This window comes from Notechis scutatus, chromosome 8, assembly GCF_049901735.1.
Source record: "Notechis scutatus isolate UNSWTSFEM ecotype Mainland chromosome 8, rNotScu1.2, whole genome shotgun sequence".
Taxonomy (NCBI): Eukaryota; Metazoa; Chordata; class Lepidosauria; order Squamata; family Elapidae; genus Notechis; species Notechis scutatus.
Window position 1 is genome coordinate 5,648,154 of NC_142016.1, and position 23,376 is coordinate 5,671,529.

At 41.3% G+C, this 23,376-nt stretch overlaps 1 protein-coding gene across 2 annotated transcripts in view; it reads right to left on the reverse strand.

The window, feature by feature from the left end:
* Positions 1 to 23,376, reverse strand: part of CSMD2 (CUB and Sushi multiple domains 2) — a 642,692-nt gene that overhangs the window by 30,106 nt on the left and 589,210 nt on the right. For both annotated transcript variants that reach the window (XM_087970516.1, XM_087970515.1), the window contains 3 exons: positions 21,974 to 22,162; positions 11,910 to 12,083; positions 6,944 to 7,129 (listed from right to left, as the gene is read on the reverse strand). In XM_087970516.1, coding sequence (XP_087826642.1) covers positions 6,944 to 7,129; positions 11,910 to 12,083; positions 21,974 to 22,162 — 549 coding nt within the window. The remainder of the gene's footprint in view (positions 1 to 6,943; positions 7,130 to 11,909; positions 12,084 to 21,973; positions 22,163 to 23,376) is intronic.

Sequence of the window (23,376 nt, forward strand, 5' to 3'; positions counted from 1 at the left end):
GCAGTTATCCGTGATGTTGGGCAGAGAAAGATCACATCCCTGATTCTACTTCCTTAAAACTAAAGGCTGAAGATAGAACCCCCAAGTGCAAAGCAAGGTCTCTGCACTGTGTAAGGCATCCAGAAAGTATCCATAATATCAATCACTCCAAGACATCTCTCTCCAAGGTTGAATTTATTAGAAACAGATCTGGCATGTCAAAGGCAATTTCCCAAGTTAAATTATTTTCGAGCCTTACACAGAATCCACCTTCTCTCCTCCCACTTCTACACTTCATAAATCACAAGCACCAATTAACTGCCACTGGAATTACTTAATACTACATACAGAATAACCTTGAACTTTTCAACTCCTCCAACTCTCTAAAAAAAGGTGGCAGCTGAATTTTAAAACTGACACACTGGGTCATAGTGGTGAACCCTGTTGAGCTGCTTGTCCATACATCCTTGAGCTGACAAAAAAATTATATGAGCATGTCATTAACGAACACCATTGCCAATCTTCTTCCTGTTACAATGCCTTTGTTTCAAGTCACTGCAATCTTCTAACTTCTCTTCAAGGTAATGGGTTCATCACCCTTGGACACTGAAACAACAATTATATATAACAAACAATTATGTTGGGGAAGAACATGGCTTTAACTCTGGTACAGCTAAAAGTGGCTTAATTCTAATTCAGGTAAAGATATTACAGGAAAAAAAGCTTGCTGGGGCACAGTTAAAAGCAAGTGGAGAAAGGCCTCATTTCCTTATAGAACAAGTCTGAAAGTCCCATACAGGTAGTGTTCAACTTACAACCACAACTGAACCCAAAATTTCTGTTGTTAAGTGAGACATTTGTTAAGTGAGTTTTGACCCATTTTACAACCTTCCTTGACACAGTTGTTAAGTGAATCATTGCAGTTGTTAAGTTAGTAACCCGATTGTTAAGTGATTCCGGCTTTTCCATTGACTTTGCTTGTCAAAAGATTGCAAAAAGTGATCACATGACAAAGGTGATTACAAAGGTTGCAAGTGTGAAAAATGGTCATGGGTCACTCTTTTCAGTGCCATTGCAACTTTGAATGGTCATTAAATGAACAGTTGTAAGTTGAGGACTACTTGTATTGGGTGAGAATTCTGGGTGTTGCTGTCATAGGAGGGTGCCAGGATGGAGAAGATTGAAAATGCTCTCTTGATTATGAGGGCTGGATGAATTTCTTGAGTTACAATCCTAAATATACATATTGAGATTTAAAAGCCATCATTTGGAGTGTGATGGACACGTGAAGAGGACTGAGCTATGGGACACGTTTAAACATCTAACCATATGGTAGAATGAGCATTTTAATGTGTCCTGGAAAATAAACAAACCAATTTCCACACTTATCTCCTATTGAATATTGCATTATGTGTTCCCCAACGGTTTCTTCTTCCTTTGAGTATGCTATAAAACATTGTGAAATATTGTACCAAAATACAAGTTGGTATTTTGCATGAATGTGTTTTTATTCCATAAACTTAATGCAGTTCTTTTAAGTTAGGCATCAGTATTAGATTCTCTGTCACAGTCAACAGAGTTTTTAGGGTGATCTCTTTCTATGAAGTCAGCATTTTCCTCAACAGAAGAAAGGCAGATCATTCAAACAGCCACATTATACTGTTACCATGTGCAAATTTAAAAGTCTCCCCCAAAGGAAAAAAAAATGCACACCCTGTCCAGAACATGTGGCTTTTCAAACACCCTGGATCTTAAATGGGTAACACCATATAAAGGAAATTTACATCTATATAAATTTGCATAGATGAATTTGCTGTTATCTCCTCAATTAAATAGGTGTACTAAAACAGCCGTTTCCCTTGGAGATTAAGATCCAACCTGTTATTCTGAAACCTCTGCTAAATTAATGGTCTGAGGCTCCCAGCAGCGTTTTCTTTGCCATTCAATCAATGCTCCAGAGTCTTTCCTTTGAAAGATTACAATGTCTTTGCTGAAATCCAGCCTTGGAACAAGATGCGGTGGAATGCCTTTTCAAGTCCTTGTTTGTGAGTTGACAATTCCACATGATTTTGAACAGCCATTCACAGTTTGCTCGGAAAACAAGAGAAATGGTGGGAAGATGGAATGGATAAGGGCAACATTCAAAGAATGGATAAGGGATGGTCACCCAGAACACATGATAGACTTGCTTAAACAGAATATGGGGCATTTAACAAACAAATAATTATCCTCTGGTCTTGCTATAGCCCTTTTGTGTCCCATTCAGTTTTAGTTTTAAATAAAAAAATATATTTGTAGAATGCTTGGTGTTCTCTGCACTTGGTTGTTTGTTTGCAGATGTAAGTAAGTAAGTAACATCATCAGTGCTAATGAGCATTGGATTTGCTCACACTCGTCCCATATTGCAAACTTAGTACACTTATCCCTACTCTGTACACTGCACAGTCATCCCACCACTGACCAGCACTGATTATGTTATCTAGTTGGGTAATGAAATGTCTGCAAGAAAATAAACATACTCAGAGAGTATCAAGGACCCCACAGTTGTAGGATTCTGAGCTACAAATATCACCTTCTACTGAAAATATCTTATTTACAAATGCAATCAGGGGTAATGAAACATTATGGAAAGCTGGCCATGAAAAAAGAACTCTCACCCATCACAAACTTATTTTTACAAACTCTCAGGTCATGTCTCCGCTCTTCATTCCAACCCTGTTTGGTGCCAAAAGGAGGATGGAAAAAAAAACTTTCCTCTGGTTTCTCTGTGTGTGTTTGCTTGTTTTTGTTTTAATGCCAATTTTCATTTTAAATCTCACTGGAAATTAAAGCTAAACGAAGCCTGACTCTTCAGTCTGGTAAGGGGATCCTGGTTACAAGGCAGCTTATGTCACATAAAATGGAAACGCTAACACAGCAGAGCTCTAATGAAACGCGATTAATTAGCTTGCTTCATTCCATACCATTTGTGGCCTTTGAAATATTGATTGGGTTTTTTGGGACAAAAAAGTTATCTCTGAATTTTTATGATTATAGGGCAGAGGAAAAAAAAACTTAAAATTAACAGTCCCTCTGGAGAATAAACACTTCTGTTTTTACTGCCAAATGAACCAAAGTGGGCTGAAGCATTTGCCTGCTACATCTCGGTCTCAGAGGCAGAGGTGAGCCACAGAAATGTGTGGACAGCTGGGGATTACACTGGGGGAAAGAGTGTTCCTCAGAGTCCAGCTAAAGGTTATGCTTTGTATACAACAGTCCACAAACCTCTGAAGCAGAAAGCTTGAAATGTAACTATTCTAAGCCTGGGGATTGAAACCACAGCCTTTAAAAAGTCAATGGATTCTATGCTCCTTGGAAAGTTCTCTGCAGCTTTTTGGGATGAACTTTCATCATATGGAGCCAATCCTGGTTCTGGCACTTCAACCACTGAAAACAGGCATTGATTAAACTGCAGGAGGCTGGGTTGGTTGTAAACTCACACATTTCTTTCTAGGGTTCCAGGATTTAAAATAGGACACAGGCCAGGTTATTTACAGAACTGAGTCTCCCTAAGGACATATATCTGTCCTACCAGATCATACAGGGTGGACAGGCTGCTAGTTCTTTCCCTCAGATTGCCATCTTATGGGATCTAGGAAGTGTGCTTTTTCCATGGCAACCCCTGCCCTATGGAATACCCCTTCCCTTTGAAGTTCAGCAGGCCTCTACTTTCCCAGCCATCCCAAAATAATTCGAGACAAGCACTGGGATACAGCGATGTGGAGGATTTAATGAGGGACAGCAGGTGAAAGCTTAACTTTTGTGCTGGGTTTTTCAAAATGTTTATGGTTTTAATAAGCACACAGTATTATTTTGTTTTATTGTTGCTATTGTTTTATGTTGATTGGGAGCCATGCAGACTTTGATATAAGATCAGCTCTATAAATGTTTAAATAAAGTAAAATGCATTAAAAAAAAAAAACTCTTAAGCAAGACACATTGGAGCAGAAACAACTTCTGAATTCCCACTGGCTTTCCCATTGAGTTGTCATGTAAAAAACTGGAGGGAACATTGGAGATCTTCCTTCCCTTCCCTTCCCTCTTGTCCCCTCCCTTCCTTTCTCCTAACTCAAATCTGCTTACAGCACTGGTCTAGAAAACCCAAGTATGCAGCATAATTGAAGTTTGAGACTCATTTAGTTTTTGAATGGTATACTAGAAGGATCACATTTCGAAATGTAAGTGGATCCAGGACAAAAAAAAAACTTAATTAAAATTCAGTTCACTTGATGTAATAATTTTCCCCATCTGCCACACTGACAGTTACAATTTGCTGCCAGTTTTGGAGGAAGTCTGGAGGCTTCATGCAGTGTTTCAAGGAACAGCATGCAGCTTTGAGACCTCAGGTTCTCCACCTTTGAGCATGCAAGGAGAAAATTGCCTCAGGAAACAAAAGCTGAGAAGTATGGTGATGTAGACTTTTGGAAGAAGAAAATGGTATGCATAGCAAGCCTCCTCTGAACCACCTTGAGATTGCCTTCTGCAGGAGAGAATACTATCTCATGACCAGGGATGAACCAATCAACTTCATGGCATAGAAAAGATACGTGACATCTCATTTTCATCTCAAGCTGAAAACTATATTGGCTACTCTTGTCATAATTTCTTATATTCTCTTCCAAGAGCATCATGCCATAACTGAGCTTTAGTGTTCCAGCACCTTTGTTCCAAATCTTTTTTTCTCATCCCTTGGTCTTCGATACAAATCCTAGTGCCTATCAAATACACTTCAGTTCTAAATGACTTTCCATCCCTAACACCAAACATTCCCCATACATGATGCTACATTTATAATCTTGTGATTAAAAAGTTTTGTCTGGGATCCATGTTCCTGACTCCTTCTGAACTTCATAAAATTATTTGTTTTGAGATTGAAATACATGACCCATCCCCTTTTCAGCAATAAAATGAAATAACAAATGAAGATATTTGAAGTAGTGACAAAGGAACTATCGGGCATCAGGACAATAATAGGTTATGACATCTCTTCAGTAGGGGTGGGATGCAAATATTTTTACTACTGGTTCTGTGGGCATGGCTAGGTGGGTGTGGCCATGTGACTGGGCATGTGGCTTCTTTTTTTTGCACCCTCTGCGCTACATTTTTTTTTTTTTTTTTTTTGCCTTCTGGGCCTCAGGGAGGCCTCCTGGTTGAACAAAAATGTCACCATGACAACAGATTTCTCTGGTGATCATCCCTAGACAAAAGCATAGTAAGGGAAGCTTGGAAAGTTTAATGTGAGCCCTTGCTCTCAACTAGTCACAAGCTTGGAATCACAAAAGATGATGGTCACTTAGACAATCATCAAAAGAGAGATTTTAGGTGATGTTGGTCATGATTCCTAGTGGCACCTCCAGAATGAAGGTAGAGGACTCTAGGGATTAGTTGTTGGGCACAGGCATCTAATAATCCACATTTAGGAGAAGTATTTTTGTTAGCCACCAAATCAAGACATGAGACTCTAAGGCGGTGGTGTTTAAGATTTGTGGATTTCAACTCCCATAATTCCCCAGTCAGCAGGATTAAGACTAACAGGACTAACAGACTGGGATTTTCCATTTCTTTTCTTTTTTTTAAATTTTATTGTTTGAAGTATAATCTTTCAAAAGGAGGATTACTCCAACATCTTCTTAGGTGGTATCTTCTTATTTGGAAGATGTTTGAAGTTCTCATTCCTCAAATTGGATAAGAACTTGTATTTTTCCCCTCTGGTGCCAGTTTTTTTTGCTGCAAAGTTTTAACAAGCACAATCTCAAAGGGTGCAAAAGAATTTCAAAGACGGAAATGTAGAAGCTGTATTCAACCATGCTCACTTTCATCTTTCAAGTTTATTTGTGACTTTCTCAGAGGTTCAGGCTAACCAAAATGGTGAGGTAGATAGTTGCCTGAAGTGTATAGCAAAATTCTTCATTCAAGTACAAATATGTCTCTGGAAAAATTTGCTGTGCTATACAGACTTGCCATTAGCAAACAAAAGTAATTGCATGAATCCAGTCTGGTCAGTAGAGCTTCTGAAAAGATTCTAAAACTTGCTTGAAAATACTAAGCCATACGTTATGGTAGTATATATGCTAGGTATATGTGGACATTTGCCCCAAGCCCACTGACTCAGATCTAGGAACAGCTTTATGGCAAGAACAAATATTCTTGTGGGTACACAAGAACAAAATTGAATTAAAAGATGGATGAAGGAACCATTGAGCAAGGAATAACATTAAAGAAGGATATGGCTGAAGGATCCTATACTACCTGGAGGACTCTAAATAAGTTGAGAGTTGGAGTGCCTAAATGTAAAACCAATATGTTCATGTGTTACTACCAGAAACATGTTAACATGTACTGATAATGACTTATTTTTGGCCAATGACAAAACCTTTATGACGTTATTCTAGAAATTTAAAGTTTGATCTAGACATGGAAGGAGGAGGAGGAGGACAATTAAGATAGCCTTCTGCCATTTTTTTTACCCTTCAAAAAGAATGTATGTTGGCTTTAGAATGCCAGGTTGTGAATTACATATATTATATTCAACACTTCTGGAAAGCCCAGGCTGATGAAGGTGAGGTGGTGAAGAGCTAGAAGTCTCTGAAAGAATTATAATCTCACTGTATACTATTGTTACCATTAATTCACCATATATGGACCCATCTTCCAGCTTCTGTGCAAACAGCATAAATATTTACATTAAAGATAAAGAAGACAATGTTGTATATTGTGGTATGGTTTTCAAATGTTGTAAATTCCCCAGAGTTGCTGTTGTGTGATGGCAGCCACATAAATCCAATCAATAAATAAACAAATGTGTGTAACAATGGACATATATTGGTGAAAGGAGAAAAAAAGAACGCAGAAAGCATAAAACAGCCCAAATCATCTGACTTGCCCCATATAGGTCCTTGCAGGCTGATCAACTGACCAGGCTTACCTTCGCATTCTGGCTGAGTGCCACTCCATGATCCATTGGCTTGACACATTCTTTGCAGTGAGCCCCGGAGAGTGTAACCCGGCTCACAGCTAAACCAGACTGTGCTGTTCACGCTTAACTCGTTTTCACCGTGCCGGATACCGTGGGAAGGGATTCCTGGGTCACCACAAAGTCCCCGGATGCTTCCTGCCAAAGGAAATCAGAAGTTCTGCCATGGGAGCAAGCAGTGCTACCCTCATCTCCTCTCTTCTACCCATTGACGGTGCAGTTCACCGTCAGCTTTGATGGAAAAACTGATAGAATACAAAAAGAATTGGAGTCAAGGAAACCAGCAAAATTCCACTTGGGAATTGAGAAGAAAGAAAATGGATTTCCAGATGTTAGAAGAATAGGGAGGAGCACAGCAATCACCCACATCAAGAAATGGGCTCCATCTGGGGCCTGACAATAACCAAATAGCCTTTAAAAATAGAGGCGTTACATTTCTGGAGAGTGATTGCTCAGGCAGGCCCCTGTATATTCTTTACTGTAACAAAATATAGGTAGTCCTCAATGTATGACCATTTGTTAGTGACCACTGGAAGTTATGACATTACTGAAAAGTGTAACTTATGAACAGTCCTTGCACTTGTGACTGTTGCAGCATGTCCCAATAGTCACATGATCAAAATTTGGTTACGCAGCAACTGGCATGTATTAACGGCAGTGGCAGTTTCCTGGGATCACCATTTGCAACTTTCTAAAAGGGGGAGGGGGCTTCTCACATGCAAAGGTTGTAAAATTGGATATGGCTCATTTAATGATCACATCACTTAATGATTGCGGTTTCAGTCCCAACAGTGGTCATAAGTTGAGGAGTACTTGTAATGTGCACTGATAATGTGTGCGCTTTTCCTTGGTTCTGTGTGCTATGACGAGCACAAGTGGTGGACTGTAGACATGCCTCTGAGTCATGTGACTGGGAGGGAGGGAGGCTTAGAATGGAGCAAATAGCAGCACTGTGAGCTGCAACCCATATGCTTCTCCCATTGGGAAAGAGATAGTGAAAAAGGGGCCATTTGGGGGGAAATATGATTCTCTGCAATCTAAAATCAGACTCCACCCATCTTTTTTGTTATCTCACCATATCAAATTTCAACTTGTTCTGTTCAGGATTTTGAAAATTATCCCAGAGACAAGAGATGGAATACACATCTAACTTTGTTCACATATTTTCTCTCCAACATTCCATTGGGTTAGTAAGAAGATGTATATAAAATCACACATTGCAATGTCCTACCTGCAAATGAATACTTCAGCTTCAATCATAATAATACAAGAGCACACAATAGATACAAACTCAAGGTTAACCGCACCAAACTTGACTGCAGAAAATACGACTTCAGCAACAGAATGGTCAATGTCTGGAATACTCTACCTGACTCTGTGGTTTCTTCCCCAAACCCCAAAAACTTTAACCTTAGACTGTCTACTATTGACCTCACTCCCTTCCTAAGAGGTCTGTAGGGGGCATGCATAAGCGCACCAATCGTGCCTACCGTCCCTGTCCTATTGTTTTTTATTTTTCTTATAAGTATCTATCATGTATTCAAAATTATATTTATTCTTATACCTGTATCTTGTAAGCGATTGACAAATCAAATAAATACTAAAATACTAAATACTAAAGATGAGAGACCTGAAGGTCCTTATATTTCTATCGTAAAAGAACAATTTCTCAGGAATTTTAGAACAGTTTTGTCTAGTAACACCAGGCCAGGAGACTGTGAACTCTATTCTCTCTTTAGTCATGACAGCCAGCTGGTGACTTGGGGGCTAATCATCAGGAGATTATGAATCCTAGTTCCACTTTGACATGAAAGCCAGCTGGGTGACTTTGGGCCAGTCCCTTTCTCTCAGCCCAATTCACCTCACAGGGTTGTGGTGAGGAAAGTAGGAAGAAGGTGTGTTGGATAAGTTTATCACCTTGTAAAAATAATAAAGGCAGGACACAAATACATAAATAAATAAATTAGGAACCTAAGGATGCTCATTGTCCATTTAATACATTTGCATTCCACCGCTGGTAACAAATCTAGGCAGCAATTCAAAAATATTAAGCACCAATAACCTTTATTTAAAAATGGGAATTAAAAGCAAGGATGTAGAGATGTAGCAAAATACCAAAGCTACCCATTGATTTTGGAGCAAAGCACGCAAGCAAACAAATAAAGAACAATCTAAAGAATAAAATAAAACAAATAGCAAGACAGCAGTTCAGCACTTTCTAGTACAGTGATGGCTAACCTTTTCATTGTCGCGTGCCGAAAGTGTGTGTGTGCGCACGCATGCCTGCACCCATAATGCAATGCCCCATGCCCCTGTGCATGCATGTGCTCCCCCTGCGCTCCCCTGCCTCCTGTGCATGCACATGCAACACCCCGTGCTCCTCCCATGCTCCCCCGCCCCTGTGCATGTGCGCATGACCCCCGTGCTCCCACCACCACCCGTGCATGAGTGCGCATCTCCTGCATGCACCCCTCTCCCCATGCATGTGTGACAGATACCTGACAATCAGCTGGCTGGTGAGAGACATGCACGCACATGCAGTGGATCTAAGCTGGGGCGATGGCTCACATGCCGGCAGAGATGGCTCTGCATGCCACTTCTGGCACATGTGCCATAGGCTCGCCATCACAGCCCTAGTGTGATGCCCTGTAGCTCTCATAACTCTTACCCTTTGGTCCCAGCACATATAGAAAGTATCAGTACATGGACATGAGCTTCTTCATTGCTAACATCTTCCTTTGACCAACTCATCTGTAGCTTTTGAGTTACTCCTGGTCCAGACTCTGTTGACAGCCTATATTGAGCCCATCATTCAGACTGTGGAGCCTTCTCCAACTCTGTTTCTGCACTTTTGTGTAAAATACAGCACTACAGAAATATGGTATCAGTGGTTCAAGCAACAAATCTATTTAAAACAATCTCTTGAGTAACTCTTGGGACAATTCCAAGCAGATGTACACAGCAACTGCTAGCCCTGTTTACATCTTTTTCCTTTGGTTTTGGCTTGCCAATTTGGGTCTTTTTCAAACTAGAAATTACAAGGTGCTTCAAGGCCACCTGTTAGCTTTGCAGAAACAGAGGTGCTGGCTTTGTTGGGAACAGAGAAATGGTGCTCCAATGAGCCAGTAAGTCATTTCCTTTACTGTCAAAAGGGAAGTGTGTGTGTGCAAGGAAGCCATTTTGAAGGAATGATTTGACAGCTGGAATGGTGCCTGATCCTTTACTCATGTGGTGACCATCTGTTCTTGCCTCTTTCCACCAATCAGTTTTTTTTTTAAACGCAGCTCTCCAAAACAAGTCTGTTGCATTGCTTGTGTGGGAGAATCAATGTTTTTTTTAAAATCTTTTTTGGACATGTATGGAATTGAGCTATACATCTTTTTTTATGTAAAGCACCAGCAATGGTCCACATTTTTTTCCCTCCAAACCAACTTTGCAAATCATTTTTTCTGATTGGATATCTAGTGAGAACATTTTAAAAAAATTCTTCTTTATGAAAAGGTTTTCTCATAAACAGAGGAGGAAGTACACTTTCAAGTTATTAATGGGTAAGTGCTGGCATCAAAAAGTGGTGCAAGATTAACTAGATCCCAATCCTGCTGTGAACCTCTCCACAGCCTACATCACATGCAGACTTATTTACTAATTTAACAGTAGAAAACCTTTCAATTTCAAGATCCTTAATTGCAGTCCAAAGTGAACTGAGTATCTGGCAACATTACTGTTTCGTTGACAGTGCATGTCATGAAACTACAAAAGCTAATTTTGCTCTCCAAAGAATTCATGCAAGAGACAAGAGATGGGATAGATCAGGCAAGGGTCATCTCAGGGCAGAGAACACACAGAATCAAAATTGGGATTCTTTTATGCTTTTAGGTATACCTATTTCTGAGTTTAGATATCTTTTGAAGGTATTCAACACAGCATACTCTCCATAGCAGTTGCATGGCATAACTATGAAGAGACATAAGTTTTGAGGAGAGGAGGACTGCTCTCTGAGATAAAACATCACTGAATATTAAATGTGAGGAGAAGGTAAAAATGTGTGATGCCTATTCTCTACAGGTGCTGCCTATATTTTCTCCCCAAGCAGCATCAGGAAAAAAGATAACCTCTTTACCTTATTCTAATCTAGCCTCTCCTGAAAATATTATGACTCCTAGTCACATTATTTCAAGAGCTTTAAGACCTTTAAAACTGTGCCATGTATCAAATATGAGAAGCTACAAAGCCCTGCTGGACCAGACTAAGGAAACTTCCTTGTTCCCTTGTTGTTTGATTCACATATTGGGAATATTCACATGGTAGACACAATAACTTTTGAAGAAGAAATGTTCTTCTACACTTGTCTTCTCCAATTTTCAAACCCAGCTGTTAACATGGCTATGCTGATTGAGGGTTAATAGAAGTGATGTTATGTCTGACCCATCAGAAAAGCTTAAAATGATGGAGATTCTCCTTTAAAAAAATGTAACAGCCATTATCCAGCAATTTCTACTATAAACTCTTTTCTCCTAAGCCATGTAGTGTGCTTCGCATATATTGAAAATATGTGCCCTTCATGTGTTTCATAATCCTATAGCAAAATAATTTGTAAGACTGCCTGGCAGGAACTTTTAATTAATTAAAATATGGACTTCAGTTGTTTGTTTTCTCTTGAATGTGTCACTGGAAAGTTGAGATTTATAACCGTATTTGGTATGAAATCTAACAGAGATCAGGAAAAGACATAAGTTATTGAAGGTGTTCCCAGAAGTTATCACAAGTGGACCTAGGCCTACTCCAAAGCAAACTTTCCTTGAAATCCAGATTGTTTTAATGCAAACTGATTGAGTGATGCTACTTAAAGAGATGAGAATAAATCAGCCCATATGCCCCCATCTTGGTAACCACCTATTTTGCTGCTAAGTTTTCTTACCTGAGCAATGAGGTAGAGAGCCACTCCAACGCCCATCAAGCTGACATGTGCGGTTGGAATTACCAATCAAATTTCTGCCTTCTTGGCATTTGTAGTGCACCACTGCCCCTACGGTATGGACATCACCCAAGATCTGGGCATAAGGTGGGGATCCAGGATGGCCACAGGAGACCACTGAAACAAAGGAGCACCAAGTTTTCAATTCAACCTGAACGAAAGTTCTATTACTTTCATCCATCCATCCATTGTCTCTCTCTCCCTTTCTCTCCATCCACTTTCTTTATTGCCTCAAGTATATTGCTTGTGGTCTTTGAGTGATGTGTCAAAGGCCACATTTTAATAAGAGGGAAGGGGGATGCATGACAAAGAAGCAGGTGAGATAGAAATGCAATTTAATTTCATGCTACTAATTAATTAAACCAATTATTCCTTTTTAATTTTTTAGTATACGCTGTGTTCTAGTAAAAATTATACTTTGAAGGCAATTTGCAAAGTTTTGGGCGTATGTATGTATGTTTTAATGGAGGATACAGACAGAGATCCCTACTTTATCATTTTAGTATATTCAAGAGGAAAAAGAACACTTGTAACAGCAAAAGCCATTTGGAAACAGAGCCAAGAATTCTTTTCTTGCCCAACAGGATCTTTCCAATTTAGTTTAATTTGTTTTAAACTGCAACAAATCTGTGCAATTTCCACACAAGAGATTTCACATTGTAACCACATGAGTGCTGAATTTATTTATACACACAGATGGAGCTGTGCTAGTTGCATTCCTGGTATTTGAGCATCTTGTGGATCAAAAGTATATTTTGGTGAGTCTTGCTGACAAGTGATTGAATCCACACGTTGCACCAAGTCATGCTTTGTTTAACCACAGTTAGAGTTAGTGGGCAAGCTATAATGTCCATATTTTTAAAAAAGATGATATAGCAGACGTGGGGACAAAGTTTTATGGTCAGAAGGTAGATCTGAATGAAGAGTGAGAGCCGCAGTTGACAGTGCAAAATGAATACTGACCATTTCATACATGTGACCAAGATTTGGCAGGCTGATTCTTTAGGTTTGCAAATAAAACTTGTTCTCTTCTAGCAAGAAGACCAATGATTAATAACAGGGAAATTTATTAGGGTTGTGTGCTACTTTGGGTTTGATTCCAAAAAATTGCTTTAGAATGCATTGAAGTGTGATCTGTCTGCAGTTCTTTCAATCTGTTACATCAGGCATGTCCAACCTTGGCAACTTTAAGACTTATGGACTTCAACCCCCAGAATTCCCCAGCCAATTCTGGGAGTTGAAGCCCACAGATCTTGAGGCCACACCACTGTGCCATAGATTAGTTGGCTACCCTCCACAACTGCTCTGTGAACCTGCTTAAAGAGGCAACTGCTTTGAAGAGTAGCAAAGAAGCCTTCATGTTTGTAAGATCATCAGAAGCAATGCAGATCCCCCTTTTTTATAGTGAACAAATGATCAGATTCTCCCTGATGCTTATTGCTAGTGAACTGTTATGGGCAACATATCTGAGATGGTTCAGAAGTCTAAGTTACGTGAAAAGCAAATATTTCTTCATCTGCTTCCTCAAATGACAGGTATCTGAACTGAGGTTTTTTGTTTTTTCTTATTTATTTATTTGGTTTGTCAATTGCTTACAAGATAATAAGTATAAGTAAAAACATAGTGATGAATACATGGATACATATAAGAAAAATAAAAAAAAATAAAAAAAATTATTTAATCAAATCTTAGTCTTCATGATGCTTAAAAAATCTGAGCAGGAAGCGTGAAATATATATTTAGTAAAAAAAGAAAGGCCTGCTATACATGAAAAGCATTTGCAAAACAACATGCTTTTGTGTTTTAATATTCTATGAATGAGCTCCAAGTTAAGTCTGTGAGAAGACTGTGAAAGAGATGGTCTGAAAAGAAACACCTAGGAACTCAAATTTAAGAACAGATACCCCACAAATTTCATGTAAACTGAGAACTTGCAACAATGACAGCAATTCTAAAGATTAACAGTTTCCTACATGCCACATTTCTCTAAAAATGAATTCACTCATAGTAGTAGATACTTTTAACTAGAAATACCCAAAATGGAGGAATAACATCTATTGTATTCCTCTTCACAGTGATATTGTCACATATGAAATGCCTTTAACAATATGCAATTGTCAGCCACTTCCATTCATCCTTTCTTCCCGAGCCAATTAGACAGAAATGAGAATTGCCTGTTCACTGCTCTTCTTGAATAATATGGGGCCAACTGCTGAAACTGTCTTGTGGGCTATAGACAGAATCCTCTTATGAAGTTGTGACCTCAAGCAATGGGTGTTTTCAGTTTTATACCATCAAAAATGAGGAATTGAAACAAAGAATAATATGTATAGAATCATTCTGGAAGACCACAACTCATTTCTAAACTGCACCATGGCAGCTTGAAAGAGAAGTGGGCTTTAGCATTGTTGCAATGATGAAAAAGCAGCCAAGAGATCTCCATCAATGTCTTCCATTTCATAACATTAGCAGAAGCACAATGTCCGATCCGTGTATCTGTCATTTCTTCAGTGGAAGAAGAAAGGGGGGGGGGGGGGCTGATAAAGAAATCCTTTCTTGATGTAACCTGAATATATTTAATCTTATATCGAATTTATATAACCCACACATGATACAATGGAGGGAGAAAAGCCAGATGGCCAGAACTATCACCTCTGAGAGGCACAGCCAGGAGATGAGAAGATCATAAAAATTCCACAGTGAGATGTGTCCTGGGAATCTCTGGAAAAGTTCATTCTAAAAAGGAGGTGGGGGGAAATTAGGTATGCCCTGGGAAACTATGAAAAAGATCGTTCCTTACAAAAGGGGCGGGGAGGAATTAACCTACTGGCTTTTGTTTCACTAAATACACATCGAGATAAGGGGAGGGGTTCTAAACTCCCTTATGTATCACTGTATGCCTGAGAGACCTCAGACGCTGCTTTGAACTCCTACATGAATTGCCTCATCTCAATAAAGGATTCCTTTTTGATACGTTTTCATACATTTTCATAAGTTCATTCTAGTTGAGTGAATGGGAAAAGTTCTGTAGCCTGACATACCCTGTGCAAAATTTAGCTCCAAAGTCTAGTAATAAAAGACTTAGGCCATTCTCATGCATCCGGAAGATCATGAAAATAATGCTAGAACAGAAGCTTCTTTCATAATGGGGAAAAATGAGAAAATGGAAGGCAGACTTTGACATGGCACATTATTTAAATGAGTGAGTAGTTTGTTCTTGAAGAGTGAACTAGTCTCTCCACAAGGAAATTGTCAGGAATATGAGTTTTAGTGGGGTAGCATATTCTCCCTCTGTGTCCTCAACAGTTTGATCAGTTCTAACAGGTTGAAATTATGGCTTGTTGAAAATGATGTTTCTTCATGATAAGGTATCCATCCCTGAATGCAGGAGATTGCTGCCTGGAGAATTCTGGGAATTGAAGTCCACACATCTTAAAGTTGCCAAGGTTGAGAAAGAAGCATTACTTTAGAGCTGTGTTTCTTAACCTTTGCAAGTTTAAGAAGTGTGGATTTCAACTTCCAGAATTCCCCTGCTAGCTTCTGGAAGTTGAAATCCACACAACCTAAACTTGATGAGGTTGAGAAGCACTGCTTTAGAGCAAAGACCCAACCAATGAGAGGTGCTAGAGAACATTGGCTATTCTTGAAAGAAGTTGAGTGGGATTGGATCTGGCTGGCTGGGGAACTCTGGGAGTTGAAGTCCATAATCTTAAACGTTGCCAAAATTGAGAAGCACTGCCTAATTTAACAATTGCACTAATTTGCTTAACATTCATGGCAAAAAAAAAAGTTATAAAGTTGGGCATGTCTCACTTAACAACTGTCTTGCTTAGCAATGGAAATTCTGGTCCCAGCTGTGGTTGTACATAGATGACTAACTATACTTCCTTGTTCTCCTGGAACTCTTCATCTGGGGACAAGACAAAGCTCCTACTTTGTTCCAAGCACTTATTTTATGCAGTATTTCCTTTCTAAAACTACTTTCCACTGATTTTCTCTCATACCACTCAACAGAAACTTCCAAACTCACTTCCATATATTGTATAAGATCTATGTTTGGACAAAAGCTGGCGCAGGGGTCTAAGTCAGGAACCCTGGGGAAAAACCCCCCCCCCAAAACAAACCAAACCCCCCCAAAAAAAAAAGCCCCCCGCCGCCCCCCCCCCCCCCCCCGCCCCCCCCCCCCCCCCCGGCCCCGCCGCCCCCCCCCCCGCCCCCCCCGGGGCGGGGGGGCGCGCCCCCCCCCCCCCCCCCCCCCGGGGGGCGCCCCCCCCCCCCCCCCCCCCCCCCCCCCCCCCCCCCCGGGGCCCGGCCCCCCCCCCCCCCCCCCCCCGGCCCGCGCCCGGGCCCCCCCCCCCCCCCCCCCCCCCCCCCGGGGCCCCCCCCCCGGCCCCGGCCGGGGGGGCCCCGCGCGGCGGGCGGGCCCCCCCCCCCCCCCGCCCCCGCCCGCCCCGCCGCCCGCCGCCCGCCCCCCCCCCCCCCCGCGGCGGGGGGGGGCGGGCCCCCCGGGGCGCGGGGGCCCCCCCCCCCCCCCCCCCCCCCCCCCCCCTAAGTAAAAAATGTGATGATGGAAGTCTCCACCACATAAATAGAGTTCTCCCCCCTTTTTTTACACATGTCCCCCTTATGACGCATGAAAAAGAAGGCCAGGTCTTTGATTATAGTCATCACCATCATTTTCATTTTTTTTTACTCATCTCTATAGACTTCCTGTGGTGGGGTCTAAATTGTTTTCATGGTCTTTTTTTGCAGGAGATCTGTTGAGCTCTCTAATCCTTTTTGATGCAGTATTCCTTCCATGGGGGAAAATTGGAAAGAGAAAGTATAAGTGGACCTCACCAGTACTTTCAGATCTTTTGAAGTCTGCTGACTGGTGGGTTATTTACTCATTCCAAATGCTCAAAAAGCCATGTCTGTCTGTCAAAATGCCACAACTTGGTTAATAATGAAGTCCAGGAGATTCCTTAGATCTCAGATAGTTGGCATTCAATAACTCAGTCACCTCTGATTCTTTGGGCTTCAATGGCATCATTTTAGCAGGACTGTCTGCCAATAACAGCTCCTTTGTGTCTTGTAAGATCATGGATGTGTCATCAGTGATATTGTCAACCTGTCTCCTCCTGTCATTTTTTATTATTATCTTCTATTTTTCCAAGCTGTGTGTTCCTGCACGCTGCAAAGCACTTCTTTCAAACACGTTGCACAAGACTCTACATTTAGCTAATTGAAATATTCCAATGAAACCCTTGTTTTTCTCAAAATGTCCTGCTTTTTTATGTCCATGCTGAAGTGATGTCCACTTGAGATAAATTCTTAGGATTCTGTCAGTGCCCAAGAGGGCAACTTTTTAAGCTTACTTGCACAGCAGTTTTGTTACCCTAATTACAGCAAAATGGGCTTCATGTATCAATTTTCCATGGTGGCAAGATGAAATGCCAACAAGACAGGAAAACAGACTGTGTTGAAGAAATTAAATTAAAAAGACATTTGCTCTTTTAATTGCTTTAAGAGAAGGAAACAGAGGCGGAGCACTTAAACTAAACTTCCTTGTATTTTAAGTGTGAAAATCTGGACCTTCCACATCTTGATAAATATAAGGCTGGTGTCTTCCCTTGAGCTGTAACATTTCCCTGGAAGTCATTAGTCATATTAATTAGCAGACTGATGGTGTGTCCAATATCTACCCTTGGAGAAACTCTTCTATTTAGGCCGATACTCTGTCTTGAATTATTCCCTAAACCTCCTAAGGATGCTTGAAGAATTCAGTCTTTGCTAATTGTGTTAAGGGCTGACTTGAGACAGACCGCTTGATGAATATATACACTGGATTTTAGTTCCACTGATTTTTTAAAAAAATGTAAGTGCAGATGAATGTACTCATTTAAAAGGGAAAGAATTTTGGATTAAAGACATTGGAAAGAGATAAAGATGAGAAATACAGAAAGGCATTTCACTCTAAATTCATTTGGGGGGTGGGGTCAATAGCTGCAGGGGTTTAATGCATATACTGGCCCCATTGATGTAATTTTAGAGGTGGCATTCATCTCTGGTCTTCTCTTCCTTGCTTTTCCTCGGAGGTATAACCGTAGTTGATTTCTGTTTTAGCTGGCACAAGAAGGGGGTTAGGAAGCTCTGATCCCTCTTCTCCAAATACTGCATTCACTGCATCAAAATAATCTTGTGTGGCTTTCTTTGGGAAATCAAATATGTATATATGAGGTGTTTCCAAACTTTATATCCATGACCACCATCTAGTGAAGGGAGGGAGGATTGATAGATTGTGAACGAGTCATTCATTGAGATCAAGTGAGGTCTTAAAAATGGGTCCCGGGAGACGTCAAAAACATTTTCTGAACTCTTTGAAAGTAAAGCAAACTGGGAACTACCCAAATCTGGAATGTTGCTGAACTGTAAGTCCCAGAATTCCTCATCATTGGCCTGGCTTCCTGGGACTGGTTTCAACAAGGTTGGAAGTGGCCCAAATGGCATGCCTGCCCTCCAGGATGATGAGGTTCCCAACTACAAAGAGCGGAGATGGAATTCAGCCTAACAACAGAGAGAACAGGAGAACCAGAGGCCACTAATTGCCTATCTTCTCCCTTGTTTATTATCTCTAATGGCTAATGGCTCCTATTTCTCCCTCTCAGAGAGAATTCTCATGATGCTGAGGCCAAGTGACAAGCTAAAGCTGTAATATGATGGAAGCAATCTCTCTCTCTCTCTCTCTCTCCCTCCCTCCCTCCCTCCCCCCTTCCCTCTCTCACTCTTTCCCTTAAAATACTGAAAAAAGATTCCTGCTAAAAAGGGGGAGTCAGGCAGGCTTTGGGCAGAAATAAGCAAACCAATAACAATGGGGAAACAAAAACGATCATTTTGCGATGGTTTCTGTTGAAAAGGTCTCTCTCTTTCTCTCAATTTTTATGTCTCCTTTCTCATTCTTACAAGATTATGTGTGAGGTTTTTTTAATGTCACTCTAAAGGGGATATTTTATTTTATTCATTTATTTTGAATGACCCCTGTTTCCCTTACAACCATGCAAAACTTATTATTTTAATCTTGAACCACTATTTTTCCATGGTAGGCTACCTCAGAGTTGAATATATCTATTCTGAATACAGTGGCTAGTTTTGCACGATCCTCCAAACATCTCAACTACACACAAATTTGAAAAGCTCGGAGTTCAATGGATGATGTGTTATCATGTTGAGGACAGAGAAATTTAATTAAAGTTGGTACAAAATTAAAAAAAAAATCCCTGGGAAGTTTATTATTTATTTATTTGATTTGATTTGATTTATATTGCCACCTATTCACCCATGGCGACTCAAGGCAGCTTACACAATGTAAAATCATATTTAAAATAAAAAATATAAATAAAAACAATAAGAACTAACTAAAAGAATCAAATAAATTAGTAAAGTACAATAGAACAAAATTTGGGAAAAAAAGAAAACAAACAAAAACCAACTCCCTCACCCCAATGACAGCGGGTCACACTAGCCATCTGATGGGTTCCATCCCTCTCTGGGTTCCCCAGGCCTGCTGGCAAAACCAGGTTCTTCGGTGCCTTTCAGAATAGTATTAACAAGGGGGGCATTCTAATATCTGGGGGAATGATATTCCAGAGAGATGGAGCCACCACAGAGAAGGCCCTTCTTCTAGGTCCCACCAGGTGTGGGACCCGTAGCAGTCCCTGCCTCCTCGCTCTAATGGGTCGGGTAGATGTCACTGGCAAAGAAATGTTTCCTCAGATAACCTGGTCCCAAGCCATGAAGGGCTTTAAAGGTGATAACCAGCACCTTGAATTGCACCTGGAAGCAAATCAGCAGCCAATGCAGCTCCTGCAGGAGAGGTGATACATGTGCACACCGGGGTCTGCATGAAACCATGCGAACTGCTGCATTTTGCATAACTGGAGCTTCTGGATGCTCTTCAAGGGCAGCCCCATGTAGAGCGCATTGTAATAATCAAGATGGGAAGTGACCAGGGCATGAGTGACTGTGACCACTAATCCAGGAAAGGGCGTAACTGGTGCACAACCTGCAGTTGCATAAAGCCTCCTGGCCATGACCACCACCTGCTCTTTGAACAGGAGTTGTGAGTCCAGGAAAATCCCTAGATTACACACAGGGTCTGTTTGAGGTAGTGCCACCCCATCCAAGACTAAAGGTGGTAATTCTCCCTGAACCAATGAACCCCAGACCCAGAGCCACTCGGTCTTGCAAGGGTTTAGTTTCAACCTGCTGCTCTCCATCCAGCCCCCAACAGCCTCCAGGCACTGCGAGAGGGAGGACACAGCAACACTTAACTCACCATGGGCCGAGACATACAGCTGAGTATCATCAGCATATTGGTGATACCTCAGTCCATGGTGACAGATGATCTCACCCAGCGGTTTCATATAAATATTGAACAGGAGCAGAGAGAGTACCGAGCCCTGCGGAACCCCGTAAAGCAGTGGGTGAGGGTTGGATCTCTCCCCTCCTATCAACACTGACTGAGAGCAGCTGCAGAGGAAGGAAGTGAACCAAGACAGCACAAGGCCTCCCACTCCCATCTCCCGAAACCATCCCAGGAGAATCCCATGCTCAATGGAATCAAAAGCTGCTGAGAGGTCAAGTAGAGCAAGGATGGATGCACTACCCCCATCCCGCTCTTGCGAAAGATCATCTAAAAGTACAACCAATGCTGTTTCTGTCCCAAATCCAGGCCTGAATCCTGACTGGTAGGTGTCGAGATAATCCGTTTCATCCAGAAACCTCTGGAGCTGTTGCGCGACCACCTTCTCAACAACCTTCCCCCAAAAGGGAAGATTGGAGACAGGTCGAAAATTATCCAACCGAGTGGAGTCCACCTATAGCTTCTTAAGAAGAGGGCGGACCACAGCCTTCTTAAAAGTGCTGGGGCACCGTCCCCTCCTGTAGAGAAGCATTAATCACCACCAGAGTCCACCTGCCTGTCATCTCCTGGGAAGCTTTCGCAAGCCAGGAGGGACATGGGTCTAAAATACAGGTGCTCGGGTGTATATTCCCTAGGATCCTGTCCACTTCCTCAGGAGCAACAGGGTCAAACCGTTCCCAGATAACAGGGCAAGAACCTGCTTCAGAAGCTTCCACCAGATCAGCAACCACGCCGGCATCTAACTGGATGTGAATTGTACACTCCTATCTGAGATAATCTGTTGGGGAGCTCCATGAAAATCCACAAATTCCTCAGCATGCCCCTTCAGGTGGAATTAGTGTGGAGAAGTATTTACACTTCGCCTCATGAATCGCCACAAGGTAGGCCTTAGTAGCAGCTCTTACCCGTGTTTGATTGAGTTCATCTCCTGTCTTCCGCCAGCAGCGCTCTAGATGTCTCCTCATGCGTTTCATCCCTCTCAGTTCCTCTGTATACCACAGGGCACAGAGATGTCTACGGGTGAGGAGAGGTCACAAGGGTGCAATCCTATCCTGAGCCTCAGTCACCTTCTTATTCCAAACAGTGACTAAGAGCTCAGATGGACTGCATAATAAATCTGAAGTTATAACCCCCAGCTCCTTCTGGAACCTATCTGGGTCCATTACTTGATGGGGGCGTTACCACCTCCATAAATAATCTCGTGTTAAAGCAGTGGGCTAGAAAGCAGGAGACCTTGAATTCAGGTCCCATCTTAGCCATGAAAGCCATCTGGGTGACTTTGGGTCAGTCACTCTCTCTCAGCCCAACTGACTTCACCAGGTTGTTGTTGTGGAGAAAATAGGAGAGGAAGATGTGTTGGATATTTTTGCTATCTTGAGTTATTTGTAAAAATAATAAAGTTGAAATAAAAATAAATACGTAATTTGGGTTTCCTCTTAAGACTCTGGAGGGCTGGCATAAGCTGTGAAGTTTCTTTTTCCCCTTGTTCATGGGACCAAGAAGATGAGCAGCGGGAAGCCATTACAAACTCAAAACAGCCTGTAAAGGATACATTCTCTTTCTGAACTGGATGGAAATCAAAGCAAAAGAAAAGCAAGGAACTTACAATGACAGACAGGGAGCGGGCGGTCCCAAATGCCATCGCCCTGGCAGGTGAGCACATGGGTGCCCAGTAAATAATATCCATGGTTGCATTGATAAGAGACGGTTGTTCCAAAACTGTATCTATGAGGCCCATTTGGTTGCACTTGACGAACACAGTTTTCCAGGTGTCCAGGATCAGTACAATTTACAACTGCAAGCAAATCATAGAAGATAAAAAGAATATTATCAGCAAAAAAATGAAAAAGTATTACAAAGAAGGAAAACACTTTCTCCCTTCCAGTTTTGAAAATAACATGGGAGGAGAGTAGATCAAATCAGGGGTATTTATGGGTGTAAGCAAAAATATAGTGGCTGCAAACTGAAGGCACAACTGAAGTGCCACCTCTTTTTCACATGTATAATCCATGAGACACACATCAAAAGGGGGTAGGGCTCTGATTATGTAGTTGTAGCAGCCGTCCTGACTTTTTAAATCCTTCCCACCAATGCCACTGCATCAAATCCTAATGTGAAAATATTTTACCGTTTGGTTCTCCTCTGTGATGGAATGTAGTCTGGATTTCTAGGAGGAAGGGGTTGCATCCCAGAGGAGCTAAATATGATAAAGTTTATGCGGAAGGAAGTTTGTGCAGGAGAAAAAAAAATTAAGACAGTTCCTCCCTAGAAGTTCTCAGAATGGTGCAAGCGGTAGCTTTAGTTTGACAAATTTCTGTCTAATGGTGAGGAATAATAAAGGAAACTACTTGGTAGGACCTCAGTATGTCTTTCTTGATTTTCAATTTATTTCCAATTTATTCCAATTTATTTAATGCTGAGGTTTAAATATTTATTGTAATATGGTGCTCAGAATTTAACATTCTGAAAAGGGAGAGGGAGAATGAGAGGGGAAGGGGAAAGAAAGGGGGAGAGGGAGGGAGGGAGGGAGAGGGAGAGAGAGGGGGGGGCAGACAGACAGACAGACAGACAGAGACAGAGTAATAGAGATTTTGCTAAAATGAATTACTCAAACCCAGAAGAATCTGGAAATCAAAATCCAGTTGAAATCTTTAAGCAAGAATACAATTGTCATTCGTCTAGTTGGGTGTTTGGTCCAGGGCCTTCAATTGCCCATTGTAACTACAACTGTATTTATGTATTGCTGTCATGCATATACTCTGAAATTGTGAAATTCTTTTGGCCCTTCCAATTTATTTAACGCTGAGGTTTAAATATTTATTGTAATATGGTGCTCAGAATGCACTAGGTATTCTTGGCAAAAGGTATGCCCCATTTGAATGGGAGGTCCATCTCTTCCTTTGCTCTTCTGTTTTTTGCACATTTCCCCCTTGTTTTCATTTGTTCATAGAAAAAGTGCTATAAGGAGAAGGCTCTGTTTCTTTTCATGTAAAAGGTAAAAATAGTCCT